This window comes from Myotis nattereri (genome assembly GCF_964212035.1).
Source record: "Myotis nattereri genome assembly, chromosome: 18".
NCBI lineage: Eukaryota > Metazoa > Chordata > Mammalia > Chiroptera > Vespertilionidae > Myotis > Myotis nattereri.
This window is the reverse complement of record NC_138093.1, coordinates 4,754,557-4,772,737: the sequence shown is the minus strand read 5'-3', so window position 1 is coordinate 4,772,737 and position 18,181 is coordinate 4,754,557. Positions and strand designations below refer to the sequence as shown.

General features: G+C 45.0%; 1 protein-coding gene across 1 annotated transcript in view; it reads left to right on the top strand.

Annotated features, from left to right (window-relative positions):
* Positions 1-18,181, top strand: part of VAV3 (vav guanine nucleotide exchange factor 3) — a 164,795-nt gene that overhangs the window by 126,460 nt on the left and 20,154 nt on the right. The window contains exons 21-24 of the mRNA XM_081112007.1: positions 12,267-12,332; positions 14,991-15,025; positions 15,702-15,818; positions 16,385-16,472. Coding sequence (XP_080968133.1) covers positions 12,267-12,332; positions 14,991-15,025; positions 15,702-15,818; positions 16,385-16,472 — 306 coding nt within the window. The remainder of the gene's footprint in view (positions 1-12,266; positions 12,333-14,990; positions 15,026-15,701; positions 15,819-16,384; positions 16,473-18,181) is intronic.

Genomic DNA, 18,181 nt, shown 5'->3' with positions numbered 1-18,181 from the left:
GGTGTGGGGGGACCTAGTTCTTATTAACCTTCCTCACATCGACCGATGCCACCGGGGCAGTGAACGGTAGCACGCGCCGGTCACGCTCCTGCAGGTACGGCTCCGGCCTCAGGCTTCCCTGCCCCGCAGGGCGCCTGGTCTGCGGAGGTTCCCCGGTCAGTCCCTGCTCTGTGGGCCGTGACTCCGTGTCCTCGCCGGCTGCCTCTCCCGTCTTGGGGCCCCGGTTTGTCCCGTGTCCTCCCCTCTTAGGATCCCGGGAGGGGTGCTGATTTTCAGTCTGTTCGGCTTCTTACTTGTCAGGCGGGAATGATGACTTCCGATCCTCTTACACTCGGGACTGGAGGCCGCGGCCTCTTTGTTACCTCGTGGTGCTGCTTCCTTCTCCTTCTTCGACATTGTTACCTGTCCTTCCTCCCGCAGACTCGGGAGCATGGAGCTTTCCTGGGCTGATGGTAGAATGATGGCTTGGAGGCTCTCAGGAGGAATGTGAACTGGTCGATGACAGCGCGTGTGTGTCTGATGGGGGAGGATATGTGATAGGAACAGGGCAGCTCATGTCAGGACAGAGGAAAACAATTAGCATGTTTATTTCAGGCCGGCAAGGGTGCATTGCGTGTCAGCCCTGTCTTCACCACTCAGACACGGCTCGCACCCCGTTACCGACTCCGACGGCTGCTTTGACATCGGGTCTCCAGTCTTTGGAAGGACCGTTCACGCTGGCTGGCGCTGGCGATGTGTTTGAATTTTCAGAGATGAGTTAAAAGTTCATGTGGCATTTCCGGCAAAGAGGTGGCAGGAGTGGGAGTTGTCCTACGGGTCCCTCTAAGCCAGTCGGAGGAATCGGCGCGAACAGATGCTCTTCTTGGCTCTTGATCGAAAGGAGCCAGGGGAGAGGAAGGACAGCTGGGCTCAGGTCGGGCCTCCGCAGGCACTCAGCTGCGTGGCTGGGCGGCACGTGCCCCACGCGGCTCACTGTCTTCATTCGCTACTCGAGGAGGCCTGGGGCCCAGTGGTGCTCACATCTCCGGCTGAACCCGCTGGGGGGCTTTGCAAAAATGTCAACACATCACCCCCCTTCCAGGGGTTAGGCTGCAGTTGGCCTGGCTGAACCCAGGCGAGAACAATTCATATGGAACCCCAGGTACATTTAATGTGAGCCACTGACTAGATGACAAGCCCATTGATACGATCCCATGGTCGTTATGGCCATTAGCCCCAGCTCACCAGTTAGTCAGTCATTGGTAATAAACCAGCTTATTACGCATGTCTACAAAACATGGTGTTACAATAAACGCAACACTTTGGCCCTGATAATTACCAAACAAAGGGTACATTTTCAAAGAACTAGCATGCAATTAAAGTGTACTTGCCTCAGCCTTCATACTGAACTTGACTGACTTGTTTTCTTTGATTCACAAGGCACTTTGAGGCCTTGCAGTGCTCCCGGGCGGTCATGATACAGAATCAGACTCGGCTTTATGGTCGGTACCTATGGCAGGCACCTGTAGGAAACGGGCCTGAGTGTGGCCTGACCAATGGAATGATCTAGAATGACAGACTCTGTCCTCCTGTGAAAGACGTTGCTGGTTGGACCCTTTGGAGTCACGTGAGTCCGTAGGGACGTTCACGTTGGACCCACATGCGTCCTTTTGCCAGCTTCATGCTCAGACAGGTGCCTCACGGTCTGCATCCTACAGGAAGTGACTCCTGCCTGGGCTTTAACACCTGCTTCTGAGCAGATGGCTTCTCAGCAACTCTCCCGCTGCTGCCCAGCTGGTTCGTCCTCGTTTGAGGTTGCACGGGGTTTCCACCAGGGGAGCCAGCGGAGGCTTGTCTTCCGGGGCTGGAAGGTAGGAGCGTGCAGCTCACTTTGCTGAGGGTTAGTCACCGACTCTGCCGTGAACTAGCAGGATAACCTTCAGGAGATATTAGAACCACTGAGGGCCTCCGTTTTATCACCTGTCAAAGGCAGAATAAGTAAATACGTGCTCATGACTGCATATGGAATGAAAGCTGTCATGTGCACAAGAGTTCTGTCGCAGTGCTCTTACACGGATAAGCCAGTCAATCTGTCTGTCATCCCATCCAAATACTAATAACATGCCTACTACGTGTCCAACTCTGTGTTTCGTACTGGCAGGACCCCCAACAAGACTACTGGTGTCTAACCTTGTGGTCTTAACCATCTAAGGAATGATCGGAGCTCTCGGATGATGAGATCTGTTCTGTTCTAAGTTTTTGTTGGGGTTTTTGTCAGTCACCTTGTCACCCGCTACTCGAGGAGGCCTGGGGCCCAGCGGTGCTCACATCTCCGGCTGAACCCGCTGGGGGGCTTTGCAAAAATGTCAACACATCACCCCCCTTCCAGGGGTTAGGCTGCAGTTGGCCTGGCTGAACCCAGGCGAGAACAATTCATATGGAACCCCAGGTACATTTAATGTGAGCCACTGACTAGATGACAAGCCCATCCAGCGTTAAACCGGTGGAGAAGAATCTAGATTAGTTCTTGGGATGGTACAGAGGCTCGGCATTGGAGTGTCAAACATGGCTTTCGTCCTGGTCGCGTGCTTTGGCTTATTTGGAAATGTTCAAGAAAGGATGCTTTGCTCACTAAACTGCTCTCTCCTCTGTTTTTTTTTTCAAGTGAGTCACTTCCCACGTTAGTGTAGAAAGTCGGATATTGTAGACTGACACGTTTTCTGAATACTCTGTCCAAAGAATGCAGATCGTCCCCTGTCTGTCAGGAACTTTCTCTGAATAGCTATTCGTCTGTCTCATTATTATAACCACAGTAATTTCCAGTGCTATTGAAGCGGGTGGGCTATCTGCGGTTTTATTGTAACTCCTGTCAAACAATGAGTTGCCAATTAGCTGGAAAAACGGTCTCTGTTAAATCTTTGCATTGAGGAGACATATTTGGCAACGTTTTCTTTCTTCTTTGTTCTCTTCTCTTTTCTTGAAAGTTCTGTGAAACTGTCTTCAAGTGAAGTGAGTAGAGAAGAGGGAACTGGCCAGTTAGGGCGGTTGCCCCGTCCAGGCGTGAGGCATCCTCTGGGCTGAGTGTGACAACAGCGACAACGTGGAGAACCGTTCTGATCATGTCACTGGCTGAGGCTAAACCTCTTGCTTTCAAGTCATTCACAAGGGTTTAGTAACGAAGGAGAACATGAAGAGATTGCTCAGATTAGAAACGTTATTTTCCCAGGGGAAAAAATATAGATTATTGGGGGGGAGGGGAGCGGGGAGAGAGAGAGAGAGAGAGAGAGAGAGAGAGAGAGAGAGAGAGAGAAAGAAACAGGCAAGTGTAAAATCATCCATGCCATATATGGTTTCTATACAATAGAGTGCTTCATATGTGTTTTCTTTTTAGAATTAAGCTTGCGAACAGTGAGGGGTTTTATTTGCTCCACTGTCATTTATGAATGCCCATTGTTCCACAGGGAGAATTTTGGAAGCTAATTGGAACCAAAAGGCAATTGTAAGCGGTAGAACTGTAATCCGGGTGCCAAAAAATATATTTTTATCCACAACCAAAGTTAAATAACCTAGAAAATAGTCGTGATACTTCACACTTGCAGACCAGGCATCCACATGGTCTTTAATCGAAGACGTGAACATGTGTTTGCACACATTCTGATCAACCCGCAGACATCCCCAGGCAGAGGGTAGATGCGCTGTGTGGTTTCAAGGAGCCAAGTGCATCCACCCATAGGAGGGCATTTGGGAATTAGAGTCAGGCTCTCCCCAGACTTCCGGTCCCCTCCCTTCATCCCAGGCGTTAGACCACCCTCCTCTGCTTTCGGAGGGTTGTTCATGATTGTTAGCATGTCTGAGGAAAGCACGTCTTTAAAGCAGTCTCGTCCTGTTCTGGTAGAACAGTCAAGAATCAGAACCTTGCTTTATGTAGCAGTGTTTTGCTGTAAAGATTTTTGTAAGTCTTTGCCTCTAAGAAAAGAATGAAAAGTTAGGAAATAAGTTGAGCTTTTGGAGAATCTCAGGAGGAAGGACGCACCCTGCCCCCTGACTGCAGAGGCATGGAGCCTGGGAGGGGAGTAGGGGGGCGGGGGGGCGGCTCTTGCCTTGGCCCAGGCAACAAGGTGTTAACCTCCGCTTCCCCACGTCTTCACACACCAGACACTGTCCCCAGTGCAGCAAGGCGACCCCTGTCTTCCGTCACCTTGTCAAGGATTCCTGCTTCCCACATAACTGCTGCATTTCGTGTTCAAACAAACAACAATCCAGACTTTTTCTTTTTTTTAATAGATGTGTTTTTCTCATTTTAACCTGGGGGGGGGGGGAATGAAGGGTTCAGTGGGAGGAATCTTTTTCAAAAGAGGTGTGTTTTCTCAGTCCTTCAGCCCAGCCCTTTCAGTCCTTCTGCCTGAAATGTCCTTCTACCTGCGTTCTCTTCGCTACATCCTTTATCATCGAGGCTCAGCTCGATTCTGCACCTTCTCTGAGCCATGAGGACTTCCATCAGACCCCCCACCATGCTGTGCCTAGTGGTCTGTTCACCCTTCTCCCTGCCTGGTTAGAGGACCTGTCCCGAGCTCCTGTCCCGAGACAAAAATAGGCATCCGTCCCCAGGCTTAGAACCGATAACTGTTGAGAGCTGCTATTTTCAGAACATGTTATTTACAAGTTTTCACATTCACTTTTATTAACTCAGGTTACTCTTTATGTTGTTATTTGAGAGACCATTAAAATAGTCATGCATCTCATCAGATCTGAATGCATTTCTGTTCCCTCGGGATAGGCTTAAAGCAGCTTAACCTCGTGGCCTCAAATTCCTCACCAATCAAATGGAGACTTGAGCACTTAAATGACGCTCTCACAAGGTGGTGTAAAAAGTCACAGGAAGCAAACTTGAAAGAAAAAGGAAAAGGAGCAAAAGTAGATGTCTGTGTGATCGTTGGTCACTTTGAAAGCTATGCTTCATTTCCCAGAAGTGGGAAAATGATGGCCAGGTTGGTTTTTATTTTATTTTTTTTAATTTCATCTTCCCATTTATAACTCAAAGAGTTTCACACATACAAGGGCTCACAGAAGACCACTCTACCCTCCCTGTTCCTGTACTCCATTCTTGAAATTCTTTGATCAGGCATGCAACGTTCTTTTTTACCATTAGACATAGAAGCACTGCGACGCATTCTGAAGGAAACGGTTGTAAACACACAGGCTAAACTCAGGAGCCCTCGCCTCCGCCCTTGCGTGAGGAGGCCTGAGCCCTCACGGACCTCGAAGGAGAAGGGGGGGGAACAGAAGGAGAGACAGGCTTACCGGAAGCAAACTCTGCCCAGGGGATGGTTTGCTGACCTGTGGACTCATCTGTGGGAACTCTTGGCGTTTTTGTGTGGGAGCCTCAGGCAACCAGACCCTCACGCGGGTCCTGACCCAGCCCCTTCGGGGGCCGGGAAGGGCAGTGCAGGGGGGTGGAGTGAGCAGGTCCTTCCTCCCAGGACCTCTCTCTGCAACCTTCGCAGTCAAGTCACATCCGAGGATTCTTTGCTTTGCCCTTGATGCAGAGGAGACCTTTCTAGTCCCTTCTGGACCACCCAAGACTATCAGCTACAGTGACATTTTCTAAAACGATGTAATTGTTTTCTCCTGATCTAAAATCCAAGTGTCCGGCTGCACCGTAGTCAGTGGCAAATAAAAACACAAAAGGAATAACTTTACAAAGGTCAGACCCCTTCCTGCAGACACGGGTTCCTGACCCCGGATGCCACTCCCTGCGGCTTTATCAGTCGGGGAGGGAGTCTCTCTGGGGACGTGCTTTCCCAGCTCGCATTCCTGCCGCAGGGCATTCCTTTGTGAAATCCTGAACTTGGTGTTTGCTGGAGCAGTTTCAAGGTGTTCCTCGGTTGACCTTGGCTTTGCTTCTGCACTGCCTCTCACCGCTTGCCTGCCTCTGGTGTAAAATCGGAGGAGCCAGGGCAGCGCGGGGATGGTGCTGCGGGGATGAGCAGCTCTGTGCAAGGCTTGCTTGGCATTCGCATGTGCTGTCATCATGAGACCTTCGTCTGAACAGGCGTTTACCTGAAACACTGGCGTTACATCAGGGTCCCCAGTTACAGGAAAGGAGAAGGCAGTGTGCCTGTGATCAGACGGGGCCGGGAGGGGTGATTACGGGAGATAATGGATGGTCGGCAAGGCCTGGAGGAAACATTTTCCCTGGGCGATTGCCAACTGGCTCTGATTGAATAGATCATAAATGGAGTTGGTGGGAATGTTTCCAAGTGGACAGACGGTATGTTTTCCGGGACTTGGCGAGGCTCCCGACAAAGTGGGTGAGGTCCTAATTGTTTACCCTCAAGATGGACATTTCTGGTTAACAATTCTTCCTGGTACTTTTCCTGTGTTTGGTCCAGAGCACAGTGCAGGTCATAATGCACCCAGAGGAGTCAGACAGTGAATATTACCTCTTCGTTTCCCAATAGAGAGGAGCACTATTCGGGGGAAGTGCTGAGAATTCTGTGGTGGTCCCCTTTCTTCCATTATTTTATCACCACGGACGCTAGGGTCTGCAATGATGATTAAAAGTTTGTGTCGCCCTAACCGGTTTGGCTCAGTGGATAGAGCATTGACCTGCAGACTCAAGGGTCCCAGGTTCGATTCCAGTCAAGGGCATGTACCTTGGTTGCGGGCACATCTCCAGTAGGGAGTGTGCAGGAGGCAGCTGATCGATGTTTCTCTCTCATCGATGTTTCTAACTCTCTATTCCTCTCCCTTCCTCTCTGTAAAAAACCAAAAAAATATATTTTAAAAAAAAGTTTGTGTCAATCACAGAATCCCTTCACTGGGCCATCGGTCTGCAGTTGCATCTAGCATGACTATTGATTTGACGGCACGGTGGTTTCAGTAGAGTGTGCACCTACCCTGAGTGGCATTGGACAAAATAATTGATCAAATTATCACGTCCCCTGAATTTTAATTATTCATGGTAATTTGATTTCCTGAAGAATGAAGGGATGGATGTAATTCCTAACAAGTCAAACCCCATGTCTCCCGGAAAATAGAGGACTTCACACTGAGTTAAAATGAAGGTCACCAAGGACCGGAACTGTCCTTACCTTCCATGAAGAAGTGCAACCAGATTAAATTACCGACACTGTCCCTCATTAAGAATTTGTGGGTCAGATGCTTCTTGGTAACAGTAAATTGCCTGGAGGGATTTGGGGAAAATGCTCATATAAGCAAAGAGCTTTGGTGGTAAAAGAGACCTCAGAAATCCCTGGGTGTCCAACTGTCATTTTGCAGCTGAGGATGTTGAAGCCAAGAAAGGTGAAATGACTTTCCCAAGACCGGAGGGCCAGGAATAGAACCTAAGCTCCCTACTCGCTATCCATATCCGATGATTCCTCATCAGACTTTTCTGACCCCAAATTCTGGAACAAACTGAAGATAACCAAAGCAAAGGCCGATCAAGGACGTGGCATTGTCTGAGTGAGCTCCCTGAAGATAGTAAGCCAGGTCTGTTCCTTTTTAATCCGCTAGTCTCTAGCCTCGTGCCTCAGCCATACCGGGAAGTCAGTACACTTTGTATTAAAGCACTAATTCTGTTCTTGGTAGAAAATTAAATTCTTTAACAGTGTCTGATGCTGCATGAGCGTAATGTGTGTCGAGCTGTTCCTCAGAATATTTGCTCTGTGATCACGATGATTAAAGCCACCAAATATGCCTGTCTGGCGTGGCTCAGTGGTTGAGCGTCAGCCTGTGAACCAGGAGGTCACGGTTTGATTCCCGGTCAGGGCACATGCCTGGGTTGTGGGCTCCATTCCCAGTGCGGGGTGTGCAGGAGGCAGTCATCAATGGTTCTCTCTCATCATTGATTTCTCTGTATTTTTCTCCCTCTTCCTGCCTCTCTGCAATCAATAAAAACATATCTTAAAAACAAACAAACAAACAAACAAACAAAAAGCACACGTCCAAATATAAGAAAACATTCATTGGTTGTTTGCCAGGATTAGAATAACAATTTTCTATATCTCAGACTTTTGTGAAGCCTGGTTTACTTGGGGTTACATGGCCTCTCCCCAAATAGGATTGCTTCCAAGATGTGGTAGAACCTTGCTCTGCTTCTCAGACTCGGTGTTAAGTAACCACGTGGGCTTGCGCTTGCTGAGTTGTTCTGTTTTGTTTTTTCCCCCTCTGGTTAACAATCAGAGGTATTCTCACCAGGAAAACACACTTATAAGATTGGGATTTAGGATTGCGTCCTGGACAGTGTCTTACCCAGTGCGTTCCCTTCCCTGCTGGGGAAGTCCAGGAATACATTTTTGGATAATGAGGAAAATGTTCCACAAAGTTTCACTCTGCTGTTATATTCATCTCACATCTCGTAAGTGTAGACATACAGCTTATGGCTTTTTAGTGTTTTTTTCCTTAGTGTGCATTTCACAACTTTACTTTTTTTTTTCAGTTTTTGACACTTGCGTCTGCCAAAACTTCAGAGATGTAATCAACACAAACAATTGTGTGTTCGTTGGAAAAACCTTCCAATATCATTGAGGGATTAGTCCTATATTTTGATGACTTGATATAATGATAAACCCTTACAAATTAAAGGTACACTTAATTTCAGAGATGTTAGATGGAGATGCAAGTGCATTTCTCTCTTCATTATTCAGAATTCTAAGCCATGACAGCCCCTTAACTACAAATGAACTAGACTAGCACGATGACTTCCATACCTCATGAGTGTTTACTGTGTTATGTATTGGACAAAAGTTGAAGATCCGATTCTCTCCTGACTAAGAGACGATAAAAGCGCATGGCATATGGCTTTGTTCTGTGTGTGCGCATGAATATTTTGAAATTCATTGTAATGACCATTCAGTGTAACCATATGCAATTGTGCTTGGCACATTTTCAAGGTAATCGCTAGCGGAAAAATGCACATCTTGCTTATCACAGGAGAAGCAGTTACGATGGAGGAAGGGCCTACATGCAAGGAAGCGTTAGGGCATTTGAGATAAAGAAATGGCCTATTTGGAATGCAGTATTTCCTGTTCAGGTGGAAATTCTGAGAGTCTGTTACTCGTGGCTCAGCAAAGTTGCCTAAAAGTAAGGAAGATGGTGGGACTGTACACAGGACCCGGCATTTCTGTTTAGTAACACCAATAGGCCAACTAAAAAACGAAAATTCAGAAGTGAAGCAATCCCTTGAGAGTAATTAAAAAGTGTATTGTCGGAATAACGGAAAAGAGGTATTTTTAGCGCTTACTGAGTGTTTTCACACGTTAATTCTTTGACACTTGTTGCCCTGGTGAGGCACGCGTGGCAGATCTTGTCATTACCCTTGTCTGAGGTCTCGCCATTTTTTAGGCAGAGCTGGGAGTAGAATGAGCAATTCCGATGGACCTCCCCACCGTCTGATACAGCCTTTCCATGCTTCCTAGGACCCAGCACTGATAGGCATCTAGCTGATGACAGTGGGGCCATGTGGCTGCAGCTGTAGCCACACATCACTCTTTACCAACGACCATTACACACGGGGTCTTTGTCCTGGTCCTCTCTCCTTTGCCTGTCCTTTGGTTCTGTCGCATGCACTCACAAAACCTGTGAGAGTAATTCCAAAAATAGTGCTTGCTGCAAGCTATCCATCCACCCACCCACCACCCTCCTCCCCAATCCATCCATCCATTGCATCTAATCTATTATCTATCTATCTATCTATCTATCTATCTATCTATCATCTATCTATCTATCTATCTATCTATCTATGTATCTATCTATCTATCTCTACCCACCTATCCATCCAGTCAGTAAGCTCGTTTGTATATCTGCCACCCTGCATGTCTTGTTCCCCACACGCTCCAACTGCGTCTCTCTGGCGGCTGGAGAGACGGGCAGGGTGACAGTTGCTCTGGCCATTACCCAGGGGTGATAAATTGTGCAGTCATCTCCCCAGCACCATCGCGCATACGTTGGAAGTGTTTAGGGCATTGTAACTTGGGGGAGTTTCCGATCTTTCATAAATAACCACGCATCTGTCCCTGTTACCAGGCAGCTTCCCGCGTGTTTCCAATTGCTCAGCACCTTTCCAGGAGCACATTAGAGCCCGGCCGGTGGTATTCTGGGGGATGAATGAGCAACGGGGAAAAGCCGCCGTATTTTTCTTAAAGCAATTCTGTCCCCTTCCTACAAAGTCAGAGCGAAGCAATTTGCAATTAAGATTTCTGTAGGATATTCTCTGTCAGGAAAGCCATCCCTGTCTACGGGTTTTAAAAGTGCAGTTTTTGTACATTAAAGCTTTTCCCTGTACAGGTGGATTGTAAATATCACTTCTACCAGCAAATTCAAAATAGTCTTAATTCATTATGATTCACTGTGGATTCTTATAGAAGAGAAATGAAAAGTAGTTATAACCTGAGTTCAGTTAGAAATAATTAAGTGTCTGATATGCATTTATATGGACGAGGTTCAGGAATTCAGGGAAAATTGTCAATAATTTTAGTTTGATGTGCTTTTCTGCAGGAAACAATTTCCTTTTCAGGGAAAAATGGCATTGTTAAATGAATTATAATTTAAGATTATTTTGTTTCCTGTCTGTTCCCATGCGTTTAATGAAAGTTATGAAGTCACATCTTTTCTTACCATATACGGCCCATAACCTAGTTTCTAAGGTTCTTTCCAAAAGAACATATTTTCATAGGAATGACCCAACCTGTGCTGCTCGATTTTACAAAAGTGCCATCACTATAATCTAGGGAACGCCCTGCAGAATAAACACACATACAGATAGCGCCGTAGGGGACATCAGATGACACGTCATGGCAAGGAGACGTGTGTTCAAGCTGACCTTGAAGTTGCGAAGGGACTCGCAAGAACGAACATCAGACAGGAGGGTAGCTGAGAGGAGTCTCGGGCGTTTGGAGTCGGCACAGGAGGAATGGCAAGTGGGTTATCAGACCCAGAACCAAATGCCCACACGTTCCTGGGGCAAAGGGGAAGGAGCCTCAGCTGCCCATCTCCCTCTGCACACTCACAGCCACGCACTACGGGCACACAGGATGCTGCTTCTAGGACAGTGGTTCTCCACCTCCCTAATGCCGCGGCCCTTTAACACAGTTCCTCATGTGGTGGTGACCCCCAACCATAAAATTATTCTCGTTGCTACTTCATAACTGTAATTTTGCTACTGTTACGAATCATCATGTAAATATCTGATATGCAGGATGTATTTTCATTGTTACAAAGTGAACATAAAGCATAGTGATTAATCACAAAAACAATATGTAATTATATATGTGTTTTCCAATGGTCTTAGGCGACCCCTGTGAAAGGGTGGTTCGACCCCTAAAGGGGTCTTGACCCACAGGTTGAGAACCGCTGTTCTGGGAGATGTTCTCTGATCACTTTGTCTTGATTTTCTTTGTGACAAACAATAGCGCACGTAGCCTCCAGTCATAATGTGTGACTCATCTGAGGCTCCGAGAATCAGCAGTTGTTAAATAGCAAATCCGAACAAGCCCAGTTTCTTAAAAACTTTTTGATGACCCGTTCTGACGGGTCCAGTAGTCTGCTCTGAGTAGAGTTTGTCTTTCTGGAAAAGGGAAACAGTTTTAAGGTTAGCGCCATGAGATTATTTTAAAAGGAATTTGATCAACGGTCTCCAAGAATACATTCTTAAGTACTTTATTTTGTCTATGTTGTGCTTCGGTTTTCCTTATTCTGCGATTTCTCTCTTCTCTTCTCATTTACAGTGCATTCGGGTTAAGATCCTTTCCTCCAGTGCATCGCTGTTCTCTTCCCTTAATCAGCATCCTATTCCTTTTCCCTAAATCTGAAATTCATCTGTTTTCCATTTCTGCACATCTTGAACTGTCTCTTGTCCTGGAGGAATGTTCTCATGAGTTTTGCTAGCAACACCCATAATAACCACATAAATCGAATCCCTAATTAATTACGGAGCCTGCACAAAACCAATATGATCTGCTTGAATTAATGAATATGAAATTGAAAAAGAGAATATTGCTTACTGTCCCCGGGTAGGATTGAGGAATGTAAAGTTAACAAAACCGCGTGGTAGATTGGAGAGTCAAGCTTGAATTCTTAGTTTATAATCATGATCTGAAACCACGTGTAGGGTTTAACAATCCTAAACGCTCTCTGCTCTTGGCTTCCGTTCCTGAGCCAGAATGAGTTCCCTGGTTAGGGTGCGCCAGTCATTGAGGGCCCCGAGTAACGGCCGGTACCTAGTGTTACGGGGTTATCATTTGTGGTAAATTTGTTCTCAAATTGGCATTTTTCTCCTAATTCAGGGTAGAAATTTAGCCTCTGGAGAGGTTGGATTTTTTCCAAGTGATGCCGTCAAGCCTTGCCCATGCGTAAGTATGAGTATTTTCTTCTATTTTGTTTTTGATGTTGTAATTAACTGTCCAAGGATGTACAATCGATGCTGGCCTGGTTGCTCGTTAATTTTGTTAATATTTTCTGGAGCGATCATACTATTTCATGTTTGAATGCTTTGGCCAATGTTGTTAAAATTCCCCAATCATTATGATTGGATTGTCAGAAAATATTTTTTAAAGGTAGGAGAGTATAGGCAAGAAGACAGTGTAACTTGGTAGAATTTATAAAATTAAATTGTCTACAAGGCTTTAGGCGGGATCACCAAAGCTACAGATTAGATGAACTGTACCAATTTCTCTTCTCCCACCGAGGCGAGATGGGAGTCTAATCTAGTCCCCATCACGCTGGGTTACAGAGAGATGTTACACTTGAACTAGTGTGTTGGAAAGCATGAAAGTCGAAAATTCTTCAATCAAATCTCTAAACACATTTTACTGTGCTTTAGCTTGTCATTACTGTTTATTTAATGTTATAATGACATTTTACAAAATCATCAAACATTAGGTTGATACAAGGAGAATGAATGAGTACTCAAATATTATTACAGACGACTATGACATAACACGTACTGTCTAGTGCTTTATGAGATTTATAAATTTCTGTTTAGGGGTGAACATTATTTTATCATAATTTGCTGTTTAGGGTGTATTTTCCTGTGAAACATTTAAAGTTCTTGACTCTAGGTAAATAAATGTTTTTACTAAAATAATGGAGTTGATGGTTTGGGAAAAACAAAACCACCCTTAATTTGTCTTGCTTGCCATATTTCAATCCTTCCTGGATCTCTATACTGGAGCATCTTTTTTTTTTTTTTAATATATATTTTTATTGTTTTCAGAGGGGAAGGGGGGGAGAGAGAGAGAGAGAGAGAGAGAGAGAGAGAGAGAGAGAGAGAAAGAAATATCAATGATGAGAGAGAATCATTGATCGGCTACCTCCAGCACGCCCCACACTGGGGATCGAGCCCGCAACCTGGGCATGTGCCCCGACCGGAATCGAACCATGACCTCCTGGTTCATAGGTCGACGCTCAATCACTGAGCCACACTGGCTGGCTGGAGCATCTTTTTAATGTTACACGCGTGAACGGCTGCCATCTTTGATTTCAGAATGTCACCTGTAGGATCATTCACTCCACTCACTCCTGCTTAATTAATTTCAAAAGCAGAGGGAATCCGGAAGCATGTGCTGATCTGTTGATTCTGTGATCGAATGTCCCATATTTTTTATCTTCTGCTATAATCTTGAAAATCTGTTGAAGTTCACTCATCTAATCAGACAAGCAAAAAGGATTGTTAGCCCGTTTTCTGTCATTTGTATAAACAGGGTTCAAGCTTCCTGTGCTGAGAGCAGTGGTGTGCCCATGAGGGCAGGTAGCGGGAGATTGTGTGTTCTCACATGAGGATGTTGGGAACCTAAAATCATCAGGTCACGGATACTAAGCATTTCATATTCCAAGTGCACACCATTTCATTTCATTTAATCTGTACCCGAGCGCATGCTGAGGAAGTTTCCAGGGCCATGTACATCTTCCCATCGGAAGGGAAACTGTTGAAGATGGATTCCTATTTTCGAAACAAAGGGCCTAAGATAATGTTTGCAGGATTCCAAGGGGGGTAACTTACTTCCAATATTATTTGCGATGTATCGAGATTTTAGAGGCGGTAAAGATAGAAATGGAATTCATCGGGTCACAATATTTAAATGTTGATGGCTTTAGAGATGTTCTGAGCAGAAAGGTAACGCTTTGATATGTAACTCTTCATCTGAAAGGACAAAAGAGTAGCAGCCTATTATGAAACCAGGCATGTTCCCATTGGCCACACCTCTGAAATATGATTGCTTTCACTGTTAAAAATGATGCTAACAATATTTTCAATCACTGGATGGAAAAAGGCCCGGGAATATACCATGGTGCGGATATATCACAGAGTCACATGATTCATGAAAAATTTCCGAACAGGAGACAACCTGTCTGTACTCCTGGGTTTATCAACGTTGCCCAGCTACAGAGTATGTCTTTTACTTGATACTTCATGAATATTAGCATACCTGCATTGGCTTTGTTCATTTCCTAGTTTCCATAAGCAACCAGAGGGACTTTTCTTTCTTTTTCTTTCTTTGTGAGCTTAGAAAATGTACTATTTTTCTCTTTTGCGAAAAGAGGAAAAATGAATCTTTTCCATGACTTTTCCTTGAAAATCAGAGTTTAGACTTTGCGTTACAAATGAAGAGGCTACCTGCAGTACATACTGTTGCTGGGCCTGTTTCCCAAGGTCTTGAGAAAGCGGGATGCTGTTTGGTTACCCTAACATTTTCCTTTTAATTTTCCATAAGACTAAGCTGCCTTGATAATAAATACCCAAAGTTTCCAGTTCATATTTCTCCTGTTATCTCTCCCCTTGGAAGTACAGTGGCAGCAAAATGAATGAAAGGATGGATTAAAGCGAGATGAATTATGTTCTGTTTCCCTGACATAGACCGTGATTCACTATGTGTGAAATGGCCGGTGGATAGACCCGGGGCTGTGCTACTTAGGGGTTTCTAGCTGAGTCAGCTGAACTGAATTAGTGATTGATTTCTAGAAGCTTCCCTTAAGTAAACTTAATCTATTTTGGCTTTTTTATATCCTAGGTGCCCAAACCAGTAGATTATTCTTGCCAGCCTTGGTAAGTATTAAAAATATTTATGCAGCTGAGTTGACATGCCATACCCGTAGTTCAAGGGCGCCATAAAGGAGGGGGGGTGCCAAACCACATTCCATGTCCATTTGTTGGATGGAGGTGTGTTCAAAGGCAACGACAAAAAAACTTTTAAAGACATATTTTACTCAGTACTGCTAGTTACTTAAGAAAATTGCTTAGCCAATGTGTGGGCTAACAGAATTAATCTTATATCCAAAAATTAGTTAAAAAATAATTCAAATTGTTACTGGAGTTTTCTTGAGAAAGATGCTCAAGGTACATTTCATTTCATAGTGTACATAGGAAAGGTGAAGTTTTGGGGTTGTGTGTTTGCGTGTGTGTGTGTGTTCCCTAAACTCCCTACAGCTCTGTCTAACCTGGTACCTATTGGCTCCTCTCTTTACCTCACGCACTTATTTGAGAAATATTTCCTGCGTGTTAAGCATGGTTCATTTTACTCTTGTTAGCTTTGTAGAGCACTTGCGTTTGGAAGAATTAAAGGATGTCTCTGCATTATTCCTTTTGAAGCGATGGAATTAGTTGGCACAGAAGTCAGGAGAGCTCAGAGCTGCCACGAAGTTAAAATCCTGGCAGGTGCCTACCTGTAGCTTCTGCTCTTTTCCAGGCACATCACACAGATGCCTCTCCTTGTCTCTTCCAGGTACGCCGGGGCGATGGAGAGACTGCAGGCGGAGACTGAGCTTATTAACAGGCCGAACAGCACTTACCTGGTGAGGCTCCGGACCAAAGAGTCGGGCGAATATGCAATTAGCATTAAGTAAGTAGGACAAGCAATTTCACAGAAATAGAACTCCTGTTTGCAGCTGCGCAGACCCTCCGACATGTGTAACCCCGACGTTGAAAACCAAGGATCTAATTACAGCAGGACTAACGCTTCTATCCAGACAGGGCACTGCTGCTTGAAAACATCCGCTAGAAAAACACAGTGAAGTGGGACAGGCTGCTAATTGGCATATTAGCTTTCGTCATAACATTGTATTTGGGTGACTTGACGTGTGTATGTTTTTGGTAAATTCTAAGAGTATAAATAACTGGATTTTGTTCTATTTTGTTTTTCTATATTCTCCAGTGGAACTTACTAAATACATTGAGCATAATGATTGGTCAAATCTAATTTCCCTTCTCCCTTCAAAGATTGGTTGTATCTTCAACCGATCTAGTAAATATATTTGGCAAATTAGTTGTCACCACTGTATTGGCATAGGTATATATTTTGTCTTCCGAATTAATTCCTGTAGCGTTATTGGGGCATGCCCTCTGGCCATTATTGATTTCTTCTGATTAAAACCACATTTATATTCATAAGTTATTCATTGCCCACAGGTACAATAATGAAGCAAAGCACATCAAGATTGTAACAAGAGATGGCTTATTTCACATTGCAGAAAATAGAAAATTTAAAAGTTTAATGGTAAGCATTGATTAGTTCGTTTCAATCTCTGGGCCTTATTTTTCTCTTATTGGGAAGGTCAGTTTAATTCTATAGTTTTATAGAAATTCTGCTCACTGAGAAGTTGTTTGAAGAGAATCATACTACCATTTTGCAGCAGATCCTGAAAATTCTAATTTTAGGAATCCCAGTTGTTTTATAGTGCCCTGGTCATGGTTTTCATTGTAAAGCACGTTTTAGATCGTATCTCAGAGTCTACACTCCTTATGAGTCAGAGTAATAGACAAGTTCAAGTACGGTAACCTTTCATTTCTCGTGTGAGTTTTGCCTTGTGTTGGATGAGACCCAGCAAATGTTGAATGTTCACCTCTGTCCTCCCCTTCCTTCCTCCACTTCTACCTCCTCATTCAGGTAGAGGAAGGTATTTTAAATTATAGCACAAAAAGTCGTCATTGTAATTGGTGAAACACTTCTCACATTTAGGTTCATTTAATATGAAATGCAATATACTGTCACATAGAAACACTTTTTGTATTTTCTGCTATTTTTAAAAATATATTTTTATTGATTTCAGAGAGGAAGGAAGAGGGAGAGAGAGAAATATCAAAGGTGAGAGAGAACCATTGATTGGCTGCCTCCTGCACGCCCCCTACCAGAGATCGAGCCCACAGCCCCGGCATGTGCCCTGACTGGGAATTGATCCGTGACCTCCGGGTTTATAGGTTGACACTCAACCACTGAGCCACACCGGCTGGGCTATTTTCTGCTATTTTAAATGCTCTGTGTTCTCCTTCATGACCTTGCACAATTAAACATGAACAAGGTACCATTTTTACCATACAAAGATCTCATGGGAACTTTACATTTAAATTGAAATAGTATATATGCAATAGTTGCTTTACAAGAAAAAAGATTGTTTAATAAAATATACAATTTTAAATAATTTAATACAGTTATTTAATAAAATATCCACTTTAAATAATTACAACCTAATAATTGTATTAGTAGCTAAGAGTATTATGTATATGCCATATAGACAGTGCCTATACCTCACTATACTGTATATGCATTGCTGATAGTAAAAGAGTTCATGTTGCCTTAAGAGTGGTCTCGGGTCTGTTTCTCGGGTTGAGGGCGTTTCCCGAGATGATGAAAATTGGGACCCAGGACGTGCGATGCGTGGGGAGTGGTCTCCCGGGCACGTTGAGTAGCATCAGGAAGGACCTCTTACTGATCAGGCCATCAGTCCAGTGATCCAGGCTGCAGCCTTCCGGAAAACATCTCAAAACGCTTTGCAGATGTCAGCATCGAAGCTAGAGCGGAGAGTAAGAGAGCCTCCACGCAGGCACTAGCAGGCCTGCTCTAAAACCTGGACCGCCCCAAGGCGGGAACGGGGTTTCCAAGATAGGGCAGCATCCTGAGCCAAAGGGAAAGTCAGAAACCTCTGCACGGAAATCTCACAGTCCCCATGCAACCATGAAGGTGGGCAGCAAGATCGCGTCCTGGGAAGTGGGGACTCTGCTCCAGGCCCAGGCACCCCCCAGGGGCTGTGACTTGCGTCCTGTTGGCACCGGCAGGCTGTGCACAGAGAGGGGGGGACCTGAGGAGCGCGCTCCCAGCCTGAGGACCAGGGGACGCACCGATGCCGAGTGACAGTCCAGCCCAGACATGGTCAAAGCGTGCAGAGGGCGCGGGCATCTCCTCGCGGCAGGGCACGCCAGCTCCAGTCT